Source organism: Cetorhinus maximus, unplaced genomic scaffold, assembly GCF_964194155.1.
Source record: "Cetorhinus maximus unplaced genomic scaffold, sCetMax3.hap1.1 HAP1_SCAFFOLD_325, whole genome shotgun sequence".
NCBI classification, from domain to species: domain Eukaryota; kingdom Metazoa; phylum Chordata; class Chondrichthyes; order Lamniformes; family Cetorhinidae; genus Cetorhinus; species Cetorhinus maximus.
Window position 1 is genome coordinate 256,697 of NW_027596275.1, and position 22,800 is coordinate 279,496.

General features: G+C 44.1%; 1 protein-coding gene across 1 annotated transcript in view; it reads right to left on the bottom strand.

Moving 5' to 3' along the window:
• LOC144673294 (aspartate aminotransferase, mitochondrial-like) overlaps nucleotides 1-22,291 on the bottom strand; it is a 37,951-nt gene extending 15,660 nt beyond the window's left edge. Inside the window, exons 1-3 of the mRNA XM_078535208.1 lie at nucleotides 22,133-22,291; nucleotides 11,094-11,250; nucleotides 8,681-8,809 (exon numbers count right to left, since the gene is read on the bottom strand). Of these exons, the coding sequence (XP_078391334.1) occupies nucleotides 8,681-8,809; nucleotides 11,094-11,250; nucleotides 22,133-22,212 (366 nt within the window). The 5' untranslated portion in view covers nucleotides 22,213-22,291. The remainder of the gene's footprint in view (nucleotides 1-8,680; nucleotides 8,810-11,093; nucleotides 11,251-22,132) is intronic.
• Between the last annotated feature and the right edge of the window lie 509 nt (nucleotides 22,292-22,800).

Sequence of the window (22,800 nt, forward strand, 5' to 3'; positions counted from 1 at the left end):
AAATAAACACGTGGCTGGGAAGCTGGTGTAGGAGGAAGGGCATCAGATTTCTGAGGCATTTGGACTGGTTCTGGGGAAGGTGGGACCTATACAAGCCAGACGGTCTGCATCTAAACAGACCTAGGACGAATAGCCTCGCACGGAGATTTGCTAATGCTGTTGGTGGGGATTTAAAATAGATTGGCAGGGGAATGGGAACCTGAGGGCAAATTCAAAGCAGAGAACAGGAGATGGAGAATTAGTGAGTGACTTAAAGACAGAAGCAGTACAGGTTAAAAAGTGCACAGCACAGGAACTTGGCAGTGTCAGAAGGTATATATGTAAATGCAAGGAGCATAGTAAATAAAGCCGATGAGCTGAGGGCACAGATAGACACAGGGCAGCATGATATCATCGCTATAACGGAAACTTGGCATAAGGACGGTCAAAAATGGCAGCTCAACATCCTTAAATATAGAGTTTTCAGACAGGATAGGGAGGGGGATAAAAACGTCGGAGTGTAGCATTATCGGTTAAAGAATCAGATACAGCTGTGAAGAAGGATGATACACTAAATGAAGCATCAAACGAGGCCACATAGGTTGAGCTCAGAAATAAAAAAGGGGCAGCCACACTGCTAGGAGTGTAATATAGACCCCAAAATAGTGGAAAGGAGTTAGAAGAGCAAATATGTAGACAGATTTCTGAGTACGAAAACAATAGGGCAGTAATCGTTGGGGACTTCAACTACCCGAATATCAAATGGGATATGAAATGTGAAGGGCACAAAATTTTTGAACTGTATTCAAGATAACTTTTTTAGCCAGCATGTAACAAGCCCAATGAGGGGGCGCAATTCTAGATTTAATCTTAGGAAATGAAGCTGGGCAAGTGGATGAAGGAGCAGTTGGGGACCGATTTGGAGACAGCGTTAGGAAATAGAGATAGTTTAAGTAAGTTATATTGGTACTTGTGGGTGTTAGGAATAAGTTTTAGCTTTAATGTTTAAGTTTGACTTGTATTTCTGTGTGTGTGTGTGTTAAGGTCAAACTGAGTTTTAGTTTCACTTTAAAAGGTGCCTGCATTTCTGAGAGTTTTATGACTGTGGTAGCTAAGTTAAACAAACAAGAGAAGAGAAACTGGGCTAACAGAGGTCCAGAGAGACAGGTCCCTCCTACAGACACACAAAGAAAAACTAAAGAAACAACAGTTTTGAGGGCAGTTTGAAGACAGCTGCCAAACAGAAGCCACCTAGAAGGAACAGATAGCCAGTCCCAAGCTAAAATTGGCTAAAAGTGGCTGTCAGAGAGACTGGAGCAAAAGGAACAGATAGCAAGTTTCAAGATAAAGAAAAGACCTCAAAATCCAGGGAAGTGGAACAGGAGAAAGTCCCAAGCAGACCTTCTAGTCAAAGGAAGGATAGGAGCCTGGAAAAGGTCCTATTAATGAAGTTAAGAGTGAGGGGCAGGGAGAAAGGTCCAAGGGACAAAAGCTGCATAAAGCAGATTTAAAGCGAGAACAGCTTGCAGGAGATGGCTGATGGTTTGTAACTCTTTGTTATGGGCATGTGAAGCAGTGGTGCCATGTTGACAGCTGTGTCAGTGAGTGTGTGGGGGAGGCATCTTGAATGCATGTGGTGACCCGGGGAGAGGAACACAGAAAGGAGTTCGAAATCCTGGCAGTGAACCCTTGCGGAAGGCATCTGAGACAAAGTGTCAGTTTGGGAGAAGATTCCAAGACATGTTCTTGGAAAGTGGAGATTGGAAACCCTTGTGTGAAAGATGAAGTTCAGTGAGACCAGTTGGCTCACAGTTTAACAAGCATTTGGGGGGAGTTGAGGAGAGATCCATGGCATCTGTCTGGGGTGGCATCTTTCACTTGGTTTCAGAGTGTGGTGTGTCTGACCACAGGTCACCTACTGGTTTACATGGTATAGTTGTGGGTGAAGGAGTATTGTAATACAGTTCATCTTTTCTTGTTTAATAAATGTTTTATGCTTTTGTTAAAAGTTCATAATCGGACTCCAGTGACTCTGTTCAGTAGCCCCTCTCCACGGATCTAAACAAAAATAGAAGTTAGGACCTATCAAACTGGGTTCTACCCTGGGATCAGGCTTGTCTCGTGGTAACCATAGCTGGGATCATAACAATAGTGACCACAATACTGTTAGATTTTGCATCATTATGGAAAAGTACAAAGATAGAGCAGGAGTAAAAGTTCTGAATTGGTGGAAGACAAATGTTACAATATTGAGAGGTGAGCTGGTGAGAATGGACTGGATACAGCTATTAGGAGGAAAAATTGTGTCAAATCAGTGGGAGGCATTCAAGGGCTAGATTCTATGGGCACAGTATAAACATGTCTCCACAAAGAAAAAGGGTGGTACTGCCAAATCTAGAGCCCCCTGGTTATCCAGAAGCATACAGGCCAAGGTAAAGCAGAAAAAGAATGCTTATGACAGTCACTAAAGACTTAATACTGTAGAAAGCCTAGAGGAATATAAAAAGTAGAGGGGTGAAGTAAAAATGGAAATTTGGAAAACAAAGAGAGGATACGAAAAAATACTCGCAGGTAAAATCAAAGAAATTCCTAAGATTTTTTACCAGTACATTAAGAGCAAGACAATAACTAAGGAAAATATAGGGCCTATCAGAGGTGACATGGCAACTTGTGGGTTGATGCTGAAGACGTGGGCAGGGTTCTGAATGAGTACTTTGTCTCTGACTTCACTGAGAGAGATGATACAGACATTCTAGTTAAAGAGGAGTGTGAAATGTTAGATACAATAAGCATAATGAGAGAGGAAGTTCTGGAGGGACTGGCGTTCTTGAAGGTGGATAAATCACCAGGGCCAGATGGATTGTATTCTAGGCTGTTGAAGGAAGTCAGGGAGGAAATAGTGGATGCTCTGAGGGTTATTTCCAATCCTCACTAGAAACAGGCGAGGTCCCAAAGGATTGGAGGTCTGCGAACGTTGTACCATTATTTTAAAAGGGTGCGAGTGATAGGCTAGAAAATTATAAGCCGGTCAGTCTGACTTCGGTGGTGGGCAAATTATTGGAACTAATTCTGAGACACAGGATAAACTGTCACTTAGACAGGCGCCGACTGATTAGGGATAGTCAGCATGGTTTGGTTAGGGGAAAATAGTATCTTACTAACTTAATAGAATTTTTTGAGGAAGTAACCAGGAAGGTTAATGAGGGTAGTGCAGTGGATGTTGTCTACATAGATTTCAGTAACGCAGGTACCACATGGTAGACTGGTCAGGAAAGTGAGATCTCATGGGATACAGGGAAGATGGCAGGTTGGATACAAAATTGGCTCAGTGACGGGAAACAAAGTGGATATTTTCCAAATGGAAAACGGTTTCCAATGGTGTTCCACAGGGCTCAGTGTTGGGGCCCTTGCTGCTTGTTGTACATATTAATGATTTAGACTTAAATGTGGGAGGCATGGTTAGGAAATTTGCAGATGACACAAAAATTGGCTGTGTAGTTGACAGTGAAGAGGATAGCTGTCGATTCCAGAATGAGATCAATGGTTTGGTTGAGTGGGGGGAGAAGTGGTAAATGGAATTCGATCCGGAAAAGTGTGAGGTAATGCATTTAGGGATGGCAAACAAAGCAAGGGAATACTCAATAAACGGGAAGCTATTGAGAGGGATTGAGGAAGTGAGAGACCATGGAGTGCATGTCCGCAGGTCCTTGAAGGTGGCAAGGCAGGTGAACAAGGTGGTCAAGAAAGCAAATGGAATGCTTTCCTTTGTTGTATGAGGTATTGAATACAAACGCAGGGATGTAATGATGGAACTGTATAAAACGTTGGCTAGTCCACAGCTGGAATGTTGTTTACAGTTCTGTTTACCACATTACAGGAAGGATGTAATTGCTCTGGAGAGAGTGCAAAGAAGGTTTACAAGAATGTTTCCAGGGCTTGAAAATTGCAGCTATGAGGAGAGATTGGATAGGCTAGGGTTGTTTTCCTTAGAACAGAGGAGGCTAAGGGGTGATCTAATTGAGGTGTACAAAATTTTGAGGGGCCTAGACAGGAAATACTTGTTTTTCCTAGCTGAGGGGTCAATTACCAGGGGGCATAGCTTTAAGGTGATTGGTAGAAGGATTAGAAGGGAAATGAGGAAAAACATTTTCACCCAGAGGGTGGCGACGTCTGGAATTCACTGCCTGAATTGGTTGTTGAGGCTGAAATGCTCAACTCATTTAAAAGGTAGCTGGATCTGTAACTTAAGTGCTGTAACCTGCAAGGCTACGGACCAGGTGCTGGAAAGTGGGCTTAAAACGAGCAGCTAGTTTTTTTCTCTCTTTCTGGCCAGCGCAGACATGATGAGCTGAATGGCCTCTTTCTGCACCACAACGTTTCTATGGTTCTATGGCAGAGTTTGCAAAAATAATAAAAAGGCAGGCCTATAGTCTCTTCATCTGAATGCCAGTAGTATTCGTAACAAAATGGATGAACTGTCAGCTCAAATAGAAATAAGTATGACCTTATAGGCACTACAGAGACTTGGCTGCAAGGTGATCAAGGCTGGGACCTGAATATTTAAGGGTACTTTACATTTCAGAAGGACAGGAGGCTAGGAAAAGGTGGTGGGTTAGTTCTGTTAATTAGAGATGACATGAGCACAATAGTGAGTTGACCTTAGTTTTAAAGAAGATGGTGTAGAATCAGTTTGGGCAGAGATAAGAAATAGCAAAGGTAATAAATCACTTGTGCAAGGAGCTTATAGGCCTCCTAACAGTAACTACAGGGACTGGATATATAGGAATGAATAATGGAGATATGTAAGAAAGGTACAGTAGTAATCATGGATGATTTTAATCCATACATGGATTGGACGGATCAGATCAGCAAAGGCAGCTTGGAAGATGAGTTCATTGAGTGTTTTCAGAACAATTTCTTAGAGCTGTATGTTCTAGAGTCAACCAGAGAGCAAGCTATTCTAGACCTGGTAATGTGCAATAAGGCAGGTTTAATTAATGACTGTACAGCAAAGGAGCCTCTAGGTAGCAGTGATCATAACATAACTGAATTTCACATTCACTTTGAGGAAGAGAAGGGTGAGAAGTGTGAGTCTAAGACTAGTGCCTAAAACTTAAATAATGGCAATTACAAGGGTCCGAGGACAGAGTTGGAAAAAGTGAACTGGAAAAATAGCTTAAATAGGTGGTCAGAAAAGAAACAGTGGCACACATTTAAGGAAATAGTCCATAACTCTCAGCAAAGATATATTCCATTGAGAAAGACTCTGGATGCACCATCCATGGCTAACTAAGGAAGTTAAAGATAGTCTCAAATTGAAAGAAAAAAAAGTCCAATACTTTGAAGATTAGTGGTACATCAGAAGATTGCTGATTTCTGTCCAAAGAATGAATATACAAACGAGAGAGAAATTAGAGCATGAGAGCTACTCAAATATAAAAAACAGATAGTTAGAGCTTCGACAAGTATTTAAAAAGGCAAAGAGTAGCGAAAGTGAGTGTTGGTCCCTTAAAGGGTGAGACTATAGAATTAATAAACAAGGGAATGGCGAAAGCATTAAACAGGTATTTTAAGTTTGTCTTCAATGTAGAAGACACAAAAAAACATACCGAGTATACTTGAAAATCAAGAGGTAAAAGGGAGGAACTTGGATCAATCACAATCACTAGGGAAAAGTTACTGGTAGAACCTACTGGTAGTTACTAGTAGAACTAAAGTTTGACAAGTCCCCTGGACCTGATGGCTTCTATCCTCGGGTCTTAAAAGAAATGGCTGCAGAGATAGTAGATGCATTGGTGGTGATCTTCCAAAATTCCCTAGATTCTGGAAGGTTCCAGAGGTTTAGAAAATCACTAGTCAAGAAAGGAGGGAGAGAGAAAGCAGGAAACTAAAAGCCAATTAGCCTAAAGTCTGTCATAAAGAAATGCTAAGGAGGTAACAGCAGGACATTTAGAAAATCCTAATACAGTCAGGCAGAGTCAACATGGTTTTGTGAAAGGGAAATAGTGTTTTGACTAATTTATTAGAATTCATTAAGGATGTAACAAGCAACTTGGATAATGGAGAACCTGTGGATGTGCTGCACTTGGATTTCCAAAAGGCATTTGACAAGGTGCCACATCAAAGGCTACTTCACAACATACGAGCTCATGGCGTAGGGGATAACATTTTATCGTGGACAGAGGATTAATTAGCTAGCAGGATGTAGAGAGTAGGCAATAAATGGGTCATTTTCAGGTTGACATGCTGTTACTAATGGAGTGCCACAGGGATCAGTGGTAGGGCCTCAACTATTTACAATCTACATCAATGACTTAGATGAAGGGGTTGAAGGTATGGTAGCTAAATTTGCTGATGACACAAAGACAGATAGGAAAGTTAGTTGTGAAGAAGACTAAGAGAGATTTAGATAGGTTAAGTGAATAGGGAAAAATTTGGCAGATGAAGTATAATGTAGGAAAATATGAACTTGCCCACCTGGCAGGAAGAAAAGCAGTATATTATTTGAATGGAGAGAGACTGCAGAACTCTACTGTACAGAGGTATCTGGGTAGTCCTGGTACATGAGTCACAAAATGTTGGAAGGCAAATGGTATGTTCATGTTTATTGCAAGAGGAATCGAGTATAAAAGTAGGGAGGTTTTGCTATAATTGTATAGGGCGTTGGTGAGACCACATCTGGAGTACTGTGTACAGTTCTGGTCTCCTTAAGAAAAGATATAATTGCATTAGCAGTTCAGAGAAGGTTCACCACACTGATTCCTGGATGAAGGGGTTATATCTTATGAGGAAAGGTTGAGCAGGTTGGGCCTATACCCACTGGAGTTTAGAAGAATGAAAGGTAACCTTATTGAAACATACAAGATCCTGAGAGGACTTGACAGGGTGAATGCTGAAAGGATGTATTCCCTTTTTTAGAGGACACAATTTAAAAATTCGAGGCTTCCCATTTAAGACTGAGTTAAGGAGAATTTTTTCTCCTAGTGGGTCATTAGTCTGTGGAATTCTCTTCCCCAGAGACCAGTAGAGGCTGGGTCATTGAATATGTTCAAAGCGGAGTTAGATTAAATGTTTGATCGACAAGGGAGTTAAAGGGGGAGCAGACAGGAAAGTGGAGTTGAGGCCACAATCAGATCAACCATAATCTTATTGAATGGTGGAGCAGACTCAAGGGACAAAATGGCCCACTTCTGCTCTGATTTCTTGTATTCAAAAAATAAGCGGATATGCACAAGAATTGCTATAACCTACAGGGTCATGGACCCAGAACAGGACAACTGGATTAGGCTGGAAGCTCTTTTGCAGCTGGCAGACACACGATGGGCCAAATGTCTTGCTTTTGTGACGTGAATTATCCATATTTCTAATGGCACAAAGTTAGATAAAACCAGCGTGATCAGAAAACTATTAAGACATTGTCATCAACTCCAGAATCAGGGCCATGACCAAGCACAGGATGAGGAAACTCTACTTGACTAATTCAGTTGCTGTTTCCCACAGACCATAAAGAATCCCCTCTGCCACATATGATCCCACATATTTCATCTCCGAGGAGGTTTCTCGCTAGGAAATTATGGCCGCAGAAGAACTGTCTCTACACACCCTACAGTATTCAGCACTGACCTTACAATGTCATGACCAAGCTTTCAGCAGCTCAGATATCATGTTGCCCACAACATTCAATCACCTCTATCTGTCTCAAGCCTTATAACTCGCAATCCCTTTCCAAACCAGGCACTCACCAGTTTTTATTTCAATGCTAAGTGACGCTGTATTAACTGTTTTAAGAAATAATCTTTTCACATATTCGCTAGTCTACAGGAAAAATCTCTCCCATCTCAGGCTTGCTTACCACTTGGCAAATTTGAATTTGTGTCTTCTCGTTTTGTTTACAGCTTGCTAAACAAACTGCTTGTTAGGTACACTCTTCCCTTCTTCTGACCTTCTTAAAACCTAGGTCATGTTTTTGTTGGGGAAATAATGACAAGTTCAATTCTGTGTCTGTCTTCCTATGTGCTGTAATCTACTTCAATTTTGACCCTGCTCTCCCAACCAACCTCCCCTCCAGCGCTCCAATCTTGCCCCGCTCTCCCTGCCTCCCGTCGGGTGCCTCCCCCCTGCCTTGGGTGCCTCCAATCTGATTCCCTCACCCACGCTCTCTGTTCCCCCAGTCATAGATTGTCTCTGGCCTGCATGCTGTTCCTTCAGTCACAAATTCCCTCTCTCCCACTCACTGCTGCTCCTCCAACCATAGCTGCAATTTATCCCCCACTCTCTCCAGCCAGTCGCACTTTGTGGTTTGATGCTCAGTCCTGCAGCCAGCCCCTGCCCCAGCAGTTCACTGTTGCGAGCAGCCTGTTTATTTCAATGCAGGGTACATTTCAAATTGCTCTGCGGCTGAGCATGTGCACGCCTTAGAGAGAATACTGGCCCTGAGGGTCATCACAGTACCTGGATTATCATCAACGGTTTCATGTTAATTGGATTATCAAAAGTCATACCTAAACCCATGCCCAGCTTTGATAAAGAAAATCTTTCTGTGGTGTACAAAGGTCACATTTTCCCCATCCAATAGGTCTATTTATCTATCCTGAAATTCTCCTTGGCTGCTCCATTTATTCAGTTCAGCATTCTAGAAATTCGGCCACTTGTATTTATGCTTGTTACCTAACCCCATCTACTAGAAAAAGCAACTCCTTACCCTTCCACTCTTGATCACTTCACTGTTGTCTCCTAGAGCCAGCCCGGCACAGGCCTTGTTGAAGTCTGCTAGGCCACCAATAGGGAGATATTCCTTGTCCATTTTCTTTGCTGCAATTTGAGTCTCAGCCTGTGAGTATGTCAAAAATCAGAGTACATATCAGTTCCACAAATGTCATGGGGCACCTTTTATTTTCAGTGTCAGCCATAGCTCAGTTGGTAGCCCTCTTGCTTCTGAACCACAAGGTTCCGGTCAAGTCCTATTTCAGGTCAGGAATACAATAATCAAGGTTGACAACCAGTACACTGCAGAGGGAGTGCTGCGCTGTCAGAGGTGCTGTCTTTCTACAGTGTCTCCTGCCAACACAATATATCCGTCTGTGCACACGCACTGGTCGACGCAGATGTCACTTTGCTGCATCCAAAACATGGGTTTTGTAGGCAGGAAGTGTGTGCAGGTCTTAACATCTTAAGTTTTTATATATTTTATAACTACAGATGAATGGTAAAAAATCAATTAAATAATTACGTTTCCACTAACAATGTTTAAACAGCAAGGGCACCAAACAATAGCTGCACTCTCACCACGACAGGACCGGCTCTCCCTCCTAATATTTTAATTATATCGAATTATTGTCAAAGTGCCATCATTAACAATTCACAAGAGGCAAGAAAAACATTGCTGATGCTGCAACTCGCAAACAGAAAACTCTGGAGTCATTCAACGCAAGATGCTGCCTGAGTGTCTCCAAGATTTTCTGTTCATTAGTTTGCTGCTTTAAATTATTGACTTTACTTATGCATTAAAATGGTGCAAAAGTGTTTTTTCTTTTGCACTGAATGAATTTCAATCTAGCAGTGGTCTGTCAGGTCTGTGAAATCCTGTTCTGCTGCCAGTCTGATACAATGTGCTCACGGCTGCGTGAGTCTGTAAAACAGTAAACATGGTAGCGAAATAGTAGAACTGCGCACGCACGGTACTGGCAGCGAACGCAGCCGCTGTCTTTCAGGTGAGAAGTTTAAAGGAGACCCCATCTGCCCTCTCAGGTGGACATAAAAGATGTCATGGCACTATTTTGAAGAAGAGCAGGGGGATTCTCCCTGGTGTCCTGGCCAGTATTTATCCCTCAATTAACCTCACCCAAACAGATTATCTGGTCATTACCACATTGCTGTTTGTGCACAAATTGACTGCCATGTTCCCTATATTATCACAGTGACTACAATTCAAAAGTACTTCATTGGCTGTAAAGCACTTTGCAACATGCTGCGGCTGTGAAAAGTGCCATATAAATGCTAGTTTTTCTTTCTCACATCCCTCTTTGAAAATCTCATGTAAGATTCTTCATTGTATGTCTTTCCTGAAAGGGTCACCAGGCATACAATCTCCATGGGATGGTGTAAATGGACATAAATCTTCTCAGGGATTTGTTTCAGTGATGGTACAGCTGTAACTGTGCATTTCTCTATCGCTTGCATAGAGTCCCTCTAATATATTTCAAGTGAAAAGGAATTTGTTATACAGGATTGACACTTCAACTTTTACAGAGCACTTACAAATTGATAAGCTGAGATGTCCAGCTTAATTGTGAGGTTGCTTCAAGGATAAGGTGTGTTAAGTGCCTTGTATCATGTTGCAGACTGATCTTTAAATACACAGGTACAGGTTTAAGGATCTTAGTTTTTCACTTTGCCCCTGGGGGCTGTCAGCAACAGACACTCTGGAGGCTTAACTGAGTAACTTCTCAACAAACTATGTGGCACCAGGAATTGACCATTAAATCAGGAGCATATCACAGCTTCTGTACAGGGGCATACAAAACAGGTTTAGACCACGTCAGCGAGTTATTTATGACTGAATGTCACATGCCCAGGAATGCCACCTGAACACCCATCAGGCAAACTCCCTTGAAAAATGCTCATTCTTTATGGTGGATTAACTAACCACGTTGTTGGAAAGATACTGTCTTGGTTAGCGTGTGTAACGGCTAAATTCTCATGAGTCAAACCAACATGTCATGACATTTTAGTTTGTTTGCCTTGCATATTCTTCCCTCAGGTCAGTCTTCCACTTCTCTGCAGGGGCTGCTGACTCCTGCATGGGTATAGATAGATGGGTGCTGCCTGCCCAGAGAGCCCAGACAACAAATGCCAATGGGCTCGATGTGATGGACATCAAAACTGAGCCCATTCTTCTCCCTCAGGATGGGGGATACAGAAATTACAGGGCTATGGGGAAAAAGCTGGGCAGTGGGACTAATTGGATTGCTCTTTGGTAGGGATGCACAGACTCAATGGGCTGAACTGCCTCCTTCAGTGCTTATATTCAATGATTCCTGGATGGTCCATACGAGGTTTTGGATTTCTCCATGATCATTCATTTAAAAAAAACAAGGATGCCACATCCAACTCACCTTTCTGACAGCGTTCAACACGTATGGCTTGCCACTGTCATCACGATACGCACCAACGCCCAAGTTCATTTTCTTGGGATTGCTGTCTCGCTTGAAAGCTTCGGTAACCCCAAGGATGGGATCGGGGGGTCCCATTTCCACATGTGACCACACAGAACTAGAAGACCATTAGAAAATATGTTTCAGTAACAATTTTCTTTAGAGAAAATTCACTTTAATATTGCATCAATTTAAGAGTAAATAATTAGTGTTAGAATACATTATAAGCAGTTATGTTCTTTGATAATAATCAACATTTTTAATGCCTATGTTAACTTGTCATGCTGTAACTACACATCCCTGCCAATGGAACTACTCACTGGGAGGGGAAAAATGTAATTACAGAGCAACAAGTGTACATAGAAAGAACAACCTTGCATTTATATACTGCCTTTGACAACCTCAGGATGTCCTCTTTCACAGACAATGCAGTGCTTGCTATTCCATTTGTTCAAGGTATATGAATGTCGCTGGCTAGGCCAACATTTGCCATCCCTAATTGCCCTTGAGAAGATGGTGCTGAGTCACCTTCTTGAACCTTTGCAGTCCATGTGGTGTAGGTACAGCCACAGTGCTGTTAGCTAGCTAGGGAGTTCCAGGATTTTGACCCAGCGACAGTGAAGGAACGGCAATATATTTCCAATTCAGGCTGGTGTCTGGCTTTGAGGGGAACTTGCAGGCAGTGGTGTTCCTATGCATCTGCTGTCCTTATTCTTCTAGGTGGTAGAGGTTGTGGGTTTGGAAGGTTCTGTTGAAAGAGTCTTGGTGAATTGCTGCAATGAATCTTGCCGATGCTACACACCGCTGACAGTGTACCAGTGGTGGAGGAAGTGACTGTTTAAGGTGGTGGATGGGGTGCTGATCAAACAAATTCTTCAGTGTTGATGGAGCTGCACTCATCCAGACAAGTGAAGAGTATTCCATCACATTCCTGACCTGTGCCTTGTAGATGGTGGACAACGGGTGAGCTAGTCACTGCAGAATTACTGCTCTTGTAGCCACAGTATTTGTGTGGCCGGTCCTTTCAGTTTGTGCTCAATGGTGACCTTCAGGATGTTGTTGGTGGGGGAGTTGACAATGGCAATGCCATTGAATGTCAAGGGGAGATGGTTAGACTCTCCCTTGTTGGAGATGATCATTGCCTGGCACTTGTGTGGCATGAAGGTTACTTGCCACTTTTCAGCCCAAGCCTGTATGCTGTCCAGATCTTGCTGCATATGGACATGGACTGCTTCATTATCGGAGTTGTGAATGGTGCTGAACATTGTACAATCACCAGTGAACATCCCCACTTCTGACCTTATGATAGAGGGAAGGTGACTGATGAAGCAGCTGAAGATGATTGGGCCTAGGACACGACCCCACTACGTGGAAAGCTAGAGAAGCTGGGTCGCTCTCCTTCAGTAAGAGAAGGTGGACAGGAGATTTGATAGAGGTGTTCAAAATCACGAGGGGTTGAGAGAGATTAGAGAGAAACCATTGGCAGAAGGATCAAGAACCAGAGGACACCGATTTAAGGTGATTGGCAAAAGAATTAACAGCGACATGAGGAAAAACTATTTTTACACAGCAAGTGGTTAGGATCTAGAATGCACTGCCTGTGAGTGTGGTGGAGACAGATACAATCATGACTTTCAAAAGGGAATTGGATCAGCACCCAAACAGAAAAGCATTGCAGAGAGCCACCATGGACACAATGAATGGCCTCCTTATATGCTGTTACCATTCTATGCTTCTATAGTCTAATCATTGGTCTTGACCTCTGGATTACCAGTTCAGTAATATAACCACTATGCCACCTTACCACAGGTACAGTCTCTGTTGCCTTGTTGGGAAATACAGCAGGCAATTTCTACACAGAAATGTAATGGTAGTTTAATGAATAGCCTGTTAATTTGCTTTTGGAGGTCATGGCTGAGGGATAAATCTTGACCAGGACACTAGAGAAGCAGCTCTGCTCTTTGCACAGTAATCTGAGATTTTATATGTCTGCCTGAGCAAGCAGGCACTTTGGTTAAAATGTCTAATCTAAAAGACAGCATCTCCAACAATGCAGCATTCTCTCAGTACTACACTGATGAATTATGCTACCTTATGTATTCAAGTCCTGAAGTAGAGCTTGAACTACAGAGTCAAAGGTGATACTTGGTAGATACTAAGCAGAGAATTTGAAGTGGGAAGAGACCACTTAGAGTTAATGATATTCCACTGAACAGTTAAAACATTGAAAAGAAACTGAGCCCAAGGGAGCTGTGACCCACAGTCACTACTTAAAGTCAGGGAAAGACTGAGAGCAGGAATATAAATTGAATCATTTGAGTGTCTGCACCACTGATCTCAAAAGAGCATTAATCCGATATAATTAAGCCACGGTTCGACCCAATTGTGTCCTGCAGGAACACACAATGTTTGCACTAGCAAGAGAAGGCAGTTTTACAGGATCATATCCAGTAATCTGTATCCAAAGTCCAACACCACAGCACAAAACCAGGAGAATAAAAAAGGGTCACTCTCCAGCTTTCAGTTTGGCTGTAATTAGGCACAGCTTTAATTAAAACTTGAGCAAAGCTCGGTATCAATGGCTAATGTGCCTTTACGTGGGACTTAGGTGAGTATTTGTTACTCCATGCAGAGGTTTGGCGCCAATCTTGTATGTGTGTGGCTGGCAGTTTACTGCAATACTAAATACAAAATGTTTCCAATTTTCACCCATCCCTCCACATTACCTGACCCACCCCTGGGTGAACTTCCCTTTAGTACTGCTTATGAGCTTCCAATTATATCTGCTACAAGACTATAAACTCCCACAATTATTTTCCCCACCCTATGTTCTATAAAGACTCGAATCCTTCTCTCACTTTCTCTGTTGAAGCCACTCCGATGACTCGACCTTGCACACCAGAGTTTCTGAAATCTCCTTCTTTGCCCTGAACTGGGGATTGCTCTCTGCAGGGTCTGTTGCTGGGATGGTCCCATTTCCCTTGCTTGTGCCCAGGTCCCTCCCCTTTCTTTTCAAATCCACAGTAAAGTCCTGCTGGTCCTCACCATCTACCCACAAACCTCCAGATTCACCAGATCACCTTCTGCCATCTACAACATAACCCCACCACTCACATCTTCCATCACCCCCGCCACTCACAGCCTCCTCCCGCCCCACACTTTCTAGAGGGACTATTGCCCTGCAATGCCCTTGGTTCACTTTTCCACTGGCCCCACCTTTAGCTGCCTTTCCTGTGACATATTCCTGTGCAAACACAGGAGCTGCAACATTTGTGCATTCATCCCCGCAGCGCCCCACCCCACCCCCCCACCCCCCCCGACCCCACTATTGTCCAGGGCCCGAAACACACACTCTGTAATCCCATATCTCTAGGTTTACTGTTCAGTGCTCTCTCTTCAACACTGGTGAGACTAAATGTAGATCGCATGACTGCTTTGTCAGTCTGTAATTGTGACCCTGAGCTACCTGGGATCTGTCACTTGAGTTCCCTCTCCCACTCTGACAATGTTGCTATTTGCATTGTACACTGTTCAAATGAAGCTTAATCTAAACAAAGAAAATATTTCATCTTTCACCTGCACCTCTGGTTTGAACACTGACTTCAGTAACTTCAGCTATATCCTTCTTTTCAAACTTGCTTAAATTCCACAAGTGACCTCCACATTTTCTATCTCCAATTTCTTGGCCTTTCTATAGATTTCCCCTTTCTTTGACTATTTTTAACTCTTTCTTCAATGTCTGAATGTTTCGTCCATTACTCAACTGAGAGTACATCATTTCCATTCATGCATTCTTCGCCGAGTTTACCTGTGGTTTTTATTATATATATATATTCCATCTCTCTGAATGTATTAATGCAAATGTCCACCTATTCTTTTTCCATTTTTCAAGGGTCCACACCTGTAACGTTCCTTTCTCTGTTCTCTCAAAAGAAGCTGCCTGACCAGCTCCACAGTTGCAGCAATTCCGGTTTCTGTTATTGAATTAAGAGCAGTTTTTGTTGTAGGGGCTTGCCGCTAAGAACTGCATTCAGATTAGCCTTCAGCCCCAGTGTAGGACTCTGACACAAAGGTTAGCATTTGTACAAACGTACGCATTAAGAGCTGGAGTAGGCCATTCGGCCCCTTAAGCCTGCTCTGCCATTCAGTAAGATCATGGCTGATGTGATTGTGGTCTTAACTCCACTTTCCTGTCTACCCCCAAAACCCTTTGACTCCCTTAGTCAAGAATATGTCTACCTCTGGTCCTTTAAAATATTCAATGGCCCTGCCTCCACCACTCTTTAGGGGAGAGAGTTCCACAGACTCATAGACCTCAGAGAAAAAAATTCTCTTCATCTCTGTCTTAAATGGGAGACCCCGTATTCTGAAACTGCGTCCCCTAGCTCTGGTCTCTCCCACAAGGGGAAACATCCTATCAGCACCCATCCTGTCATGTACCCTCAGGATCTTATACGTTTCAATAAGATCACCTCTCATTCTTCTAAACTCTACTGGATACAGGCACAACCTGTTCAACCTTTCCTCATAAGATAACCACTCCCCTGCCCCCATCCCAAGAGTCAGTCAAGTGAATCTTCTCTGAACTGCTTCTCAAGCAATTATGTCCTTTCTTAAATAAGGCCAAATCTGTACACGGTACTCCAGATGTGTTTTCACCAATGCTCTCAGCAATTCAGCCACAAGTCCCAGAGCTGAAAGGGCAGATTGCTAGTCCACTGCACCATGCAGTCTCCCTGCTGGTCTACTCAATGTGTGACTGATTTTGGATGATTAATACAGCTCAGTGCTGCACTTTACATAATTGGCTTTCTGTGGTGACATTTGAAACTGGATACAGCACAAGCTGTTGCAGACTAATTCTGATACTAGCCACCATACCAAGCACTGAAAGATAACAGCCGGACTTGGAAGATCACTCTGCTGTACGCTATCAGTTTCTCAGTCAATCAAACACTTTTTACGTGAGAACTTTTAAAACGTGCCTGTGTGCCTACGTAAATGAGCACAATCTGAAGACCACTTCCACCCCCCGAAAGGCCACAAATAGACGCAAGTGCCAGAAACTTGCCAGGTTCATTATGTTGATCTAGAGGCAAGGCCTGTTCTGAGCAGGGCCAACTTCTGGTGAAATGATTTGTTGTATTCTTTTATGGGATGTGGGCATCACTGGCAAAGTCAGCATTTGTCGCCCACCCCTAACTGCCTTTGAGAAGGTGATGGTTGTTAATGTTGCAATCCTGTCACAATGAAGTGCATATTCTCGCTGTAAGTGACAGCAGCTGTTACTCATTAGGGAAAGGTTAGGGCATTATTCTTAAGTATATATAAGAACCGGTTTACAGCTGTGTGGGGGAAAGAAAAGGGAGTTTGTACATGTGTTCTCTGAGTTTTGTGAATATGTTCAGGAAAGACTGGCTCCAGATTCCTTCTTTACTCAGTGAAGTATAACAACAGTGAGCTGCCTTCTTGAACCACTGGAGTCCATGTAGTGTATGTACACCCATAGTGCTGTTAGGGAGGGAGTTCCAGGATTTTGACCCAGTGCCAGTGAAGGAACGGCGATATATTTCCAAGTCAGGATGGTGTGTGGCTTGGAGAGGAACTTGCAGGTGGTGGTGTTCCAATGCATCTGCTGCCCTTGTCCTTCTAGGTGGTAGAGATTGTGGATTTGGAAGGTGCTGTCAAAAGAGCCTTGGTGAGTTGCTGCAGTGCATTTTGTAGATGACACACACTGCTGCCACTGTGCATTGGTGGTGGAGGGAGTGAATGTTTATGGTGGTGGATGAGACTACAATCAAGTGGGCTACCTTGTCCTGGATGGTGTTGTTGGTGCTTCACTCATCCAGGAAAGTAAAGAGTATTCCATCACATTCCTGACTTGTGCCTTGTAGATGGTGGACAGGCTTTGGGGAGTCAGGAGCTGAGTCATTCACCACAGAATTCCTAGCCTCTGACCTGTTTTTGTAGCCACATTATTTACATGGCTGGTCCAGTTCAGAGTCTGGTCAATGGTAACCCCCAGGATGTTGATAGTGGGGGGTTCAGTGTTGGACATCATGGGGAGATTATTAGATTCTCTCGTGTTGAAGATGGTCATTGCCTAGCACTTGTGTGGCGTGAATTGTTCACCAGTGTTGAAGATCACGGAAAATTGATTTACACTTCATATAACTTACAGTTAAAATTCCCAGATCTTTCGTGCTGGTTCAACTGATTTCGCACAGATTGTGTTGATATCAGGAGCACAAACTCTATGCCATCATTAGTGAATGCAGCTCCTAAAATAAGAGTCTGAGTTGATTTAATTCCGGGACAGCGTGCCAAGGACTGACCTCATGCTTCACAGCCTCTGGTGCAGTGGCATTCTCAGCAAAAGGCATCAGTGACAACACAAAGCTGGTAGAGGTGGCACCTAATCCTTGAGGACTCGGGGGGGGGGGGGGGGTTTAAAACCCTCTTAGCAAGTCCTGAAGGGCTGGATGTTAACCATTCGACTGGTACTGATAGACTGGGCATTAACCCATTAACTGTGACTCCAGGTGCCATGCCTCCAAGGATGTTCAATAATCAGAGGGTATAAATTATGGAGCCCTCAACAATTAGTAACACCAGGCGACCTGAGCAAAGTACTGTAACAGACAGAGACCACTAAGGGAGCACACACAGCGTGACAGCCCACTCTGCTGGGTATCACACACTGGCTTCAACAGCACTTAGTTAATCCTGTTTTATAAAATGATCTGTAAAAAATCTCACAACAGCAGAAAGGGATACTGCTCTGTCTCGAGTGCATCTTTTTTCAACTTACTCCTAGCCATTTAAGTGGCAAGGCTGTCTATGTTCCAGAGTGAGGGAGCAAGTTGAGAGGAAGAAAGACCCTCAATAGAAGTAGAAACACCAAAACTGAGCCTTCGACCAAGGGAATTGATTCAGGTGCAGTCCCAGGCCGAAAAAATGTAAATCTCAGCAGCTGTAAAGCTCCTTCATGAAACAACTTTGGGCTGTTTCAAATTGGTTCCAAATACGCAGGGGTTCTCAAGAGCAAGCACTTCTGCTGTTTGTGTTAAAGCAATTGGCAAGTTGAAGAGGCTTTACTCTGTATCTAACCCTGTGCTGTACCTGTCCTGGGAGTGTTTGATGGGGACAGTGTGGAGGGAGCTTTACTCTGTATCTAATCCTGCACTATACCTGTCTTTGGAACGTTTGTTAGAGCCTGAACCCACTGCTCTCCTTTGAATAGTGCCCTGGGATCTTTTATGTCCATCTGAGAGCAGGAAGGGTTTCAGTTTGAAGGTTAATTCAAAACACAGCACCTTCCACAGTACAGCACCACTTCGGGGTCAGTGTTGATATTTGTGAAGTCTTGCAGTTGGACAAATCCGCAAGCTTCTAGGTCAGAGACAAGTGTGTTACCACTGAGCTGAGGCTGATACCTGATCCAGAAAGTTGAAGGGTGATCGAACTGAGATATTTAAAATAAAGGGATTTGAATCAGGTAGGTACCAGAGGTATTTCCTCTAGTGGTAATATCCTGAAGCTGGGGGCCAAACCTTACAGTTCATTGGGACTCGAAACGTTAACGCTGTTTCTCTCTGCACAGATGCTGCCAGACCTGCTGAGTTTTTCCAGCACTTTCTATTTTTACTTCAGATCTCCAGCATCTGCAGTATTTTGCTTTTATATTTGCGTGTATACTAAACCAGACTGATCAGTTTGTGGAATGCTGCTATTTACATATCAATTTGAACTCAAGGAATTACCAATCGACATGTCCTAAACTTCTGAACCTCAAAATTTAGAGATTAAGTGTATGTTTGCAGGGAACCCTGAAATATTGGGAACATGGGGATCCTGCCAAATTTATCATTTTTTTTTTAAGCTAAATTTCCTGCCTGGCATCTAATCAGACTGACAGACTGAGGGTAAGACAGCCATCTGGAGGGCTGAGATGGGGAGGGAGAGACTGCAGATTGAGGCTTTGGTGGGGGCATGCTCTGTAACTTGGCGAGGCCAAAGGCTTGCCCTACTGCTGGCTCCCGAGATGTTAAGAGCTCACACCTTGGATCAGTTGCCATACTTTATGTCATGGAGCCACTATTGTCATCAGAACACTATCCATGGCCTCATTCCTACACATTGAAATCTGAAGTGCCCAGAACAGGGATAAGCTTTGATATTTTAACTCCCTACCCAAACCTCTCCTGCCCGTCGGTGTAGGGTCAGTTCGGAGGCTATAACATCAGTTTGTATTTTTTCAACATCTACCCTATCAAAATCAGGTCATTTCTCACTCAGTCTTTTCTACAGAAAATAAACCATAGCCGGTTCAATCTTCTTTGATACGTATAACCTTCCAGTTCTGATAATTCTAGTAAATCCTTTTTGCATCTTCTCCAGCACCTCTATATGCTGGATCTCCAGTGCTTTTTTTCAATGGTCTTATTAACTTGCGTCACTACTTTGTGATTTGTGTATCTGTGCAGTGACACCCAGTTCTACCTCACCATGACCTGTCTCAGGTCCTGCACGGTCTACCTTGTCAGCCTGCTTATCCAACATCCATTCCTGGATTGGCCTCAGTTTCCTCCAACTAAACATTGGGAATTCTCCAACGACTGTCTTCAGCTCCCGCTACAAACTCCGTCCCTTAATTGCTGATTCCATCGTCCTTCCTGACCACTGTCCCAGGCTGATCCAAATTGCTCACAACCTTGGAATCCTCAGACACTGAGCTCAGCTCTCAACGCCTAATCCTTTCCATCACAATGACTGTTTACTTCCACTTGCGTGCATAGCCCATCTCCACCTCTAATAGACTTGTAAATTCACCCCATTACACAATTCAACAAAAGTTGGGGAGATTGGTCAAGCAGAATCATATTCTACCAAACCAGTGTTGATTATTTACTAGGTTATTATTGGAAGGATACTCAGACACTAGAAGAACACCACCGTTCTTGGTTGAACAGCGCCATGAGATATTTTATGTCCACTGTGAGGGGGCCTCAGTTTAATATCTCATCTGAAAGATGGTGCCTCTGACAGTACAGCACTCCCTGGAGTGTCAGCATGAATTTTGTACCCAATGTCTGAATGGGGACTTGAATCCATGACCTACTGATTTAAAGAGGTGACAATGCTATGAGGGAGACATTGAGCAGTGATTTGGAGGGTGAACCTTGGCTGGTTTCTCCACACTCCGTAACCCAGGGCGCTCTGGAAAATTGCAGCATCCCTTTGAGGTCAACGACCTTAGCACAATAGCTCACCAGGCAGGGTATCGGCCTACTCAGCATTTATGGTTAAGATTATTGGACTCCTAATTAACAGAACTGGAAAGGCACCACTTTAATTCACTGCTTCCCAATCCCAATGGCCACAGCATCTGGTCCTTCACTGGGCAACATGTGCTTTTCATGTGATAAAAACAAAAAGCTAAAAGCTACTGCGGATGCTGGAAATCCAAAACAAAACAAAAACAGAATTACCTGGAAAAACTCAGCAAGTCTGGCAGCATCGGCGGCCGGGACACCCTGGTCCACTCCTCCATCACCCCCTACTCCTCAACCCCCAGCAATGGCACCTCCCCATGCCCACGCAGAAGATGCAACACCTGCCCCTTCACTTCCTCTCTCCTCACCGTCCAAGGGCCCAAACACTCCTTTCAAGTGAAGCAGCATTTCACTTGCATTTCCCCTAACTTAGTCTACTGCATTCGTTGCTCCCAATGCGGTCTCCTCTACATTGGAGAGACCAAACGCAAACTGGGCGACCGTTTTGCGGAACACCTGCGGTCTGTCCGCAAGGAAGACCCAAACCTCCCTGTCGCTTGCCATTTTAACACTCCACCCTGTTCTCTTGCCAACATGTCTGTCCTTGGCTTGCTGCATTGTTCCAGTGAAGCCCAACGCAAACTGGAGGAACAGCACCTCATCTTCCGACTAGGCACTTTACAGCCCTCTGGGCTGAATATTGAATTCAACAACTTTAGATCTTAAACTCCCCCTCCCCCCATCCCCACCCCGTTTCTTTCCCCCCCCACCCGCTTTTTTTTCAATAATTTATATAGATTCTTCTTTCCCCACCTATTTCCATTATTTTTAAATCTAAAACTAAAACCTTTAGTCTTTCCACCCCACCCCCACTAGAGCTGTACTTTGAATATCCTGTCTTCCATTCTTAATTAGCACTTTTCTCAGACAAAGACCACCACCTTCAACACCTCTTTGACCCTTTTGTCTCTGACATCTTTTGATTATTATCTGCTCACACCACACCCTCAATGTGTCTCTTCCCCCCCGCCCCCCACCCACCTTAAACCAATTTATATTTCTCCCTTGCTGAAACTATGCTGCAGTTCTGCCGAAGGGCCATGGAGGCTCGAAACGTTGACTGATTTCTTCTCCGCCGATGCTGCCAGACTTGCTGAGTTTTTCCAGGTAATTCTGTTTTTGTTTTGTTGTGCTTTTCATGTGCCCTTTAACTCGCCTCCATCAAGGGCATGGGGCGGCGCGCAGCCCGTCAATAAACCGGTCAGAGGAGGGACTCCTGGATGCTGATTGGCTGAGAGGCGCCCGATGTGGCAGGAGCTGCGTCCACCCCCCCCCCCCCCAGCCAATCAGCGTCCAAAACTAGAAGGCCCCCCCCCCCCCAACTCTCACGCTTCTCAGCCAATTAGCGCTCGGTACTAGCAAAGAACTCAGCCAATCAGCGCCCATCACGAACAAGGTGTGCGCCTGGCTTCCACGGGCATCAGCCAATCACAGAGCAGCAGGCCCTCACTGAGCGGGGGCGCTTCGAGTGGGAGGATGTGAGGCTCCACTTCCCCCAGCATCAAATCACCCCAGACAACAGAAATCAATCAGCTCGAGCGCCACTGGATTCTGTTCTTCCGCTTCAAACGAGCGGATTCCGTTTCCGCAGCGATCAATTTAAAAACCCGAGACGTTACCGCCAATGGCCAGCTGTCTGCCGCTCCGCTTTCTCCCACTTGTTACCTGGCTCGGGCGGAGAGCGCAGCCAAACCCGGGTGGTGCGCGGTTGTGGAGAGGATCCTACAGCAACTAAACATCGCCATGATTGCTGGAGTTAGGAGAAGCAGCGGAAGGAGGCTCAGCGCCAGTTTATATATAACCTCGGGAAAACAAGGAGAGCCGAGTGCGGAGGCAAGATAATCTCAGCAGTGTAAACCAGCGCACGGGCTGCACCACAGCGACACCTGCAGGCTGGCTGACCCAGAATCATTGCTTCCCTGTAATACAAGATGACGTTAATAAACTTAAGGTCTGAGCGTGTGATTATTATTTAATTATTAAAGTGTGGCACATTTACATAAGAAATAGGAGCAGGAGAAGGCCATTTAACCCCTCAAGCCTGCCCCGCTATTCAATAAGATCTTGGCTGATCCGCCCCAGGCCTCAACTCTTTCATGCCAGCTCCTCATAGCCCTCAACTCCCCGCTATTTCAAAAATCTGTCTACCTCCTCAATACTTTCAATGATCTAGAGTCCACAATTCCAGTCATTCATTACCCTCTGAGAGAAGAAATTCCTTTGCATCTCAGTTTTAAATGAGCATCCCCTTATTCTGTAACTATGTCCCCTAGTTTGAGATTCCCCCACTAGTGGAAACATCTCTCAACATCTATCCTGTCAAGCCCCCTCAG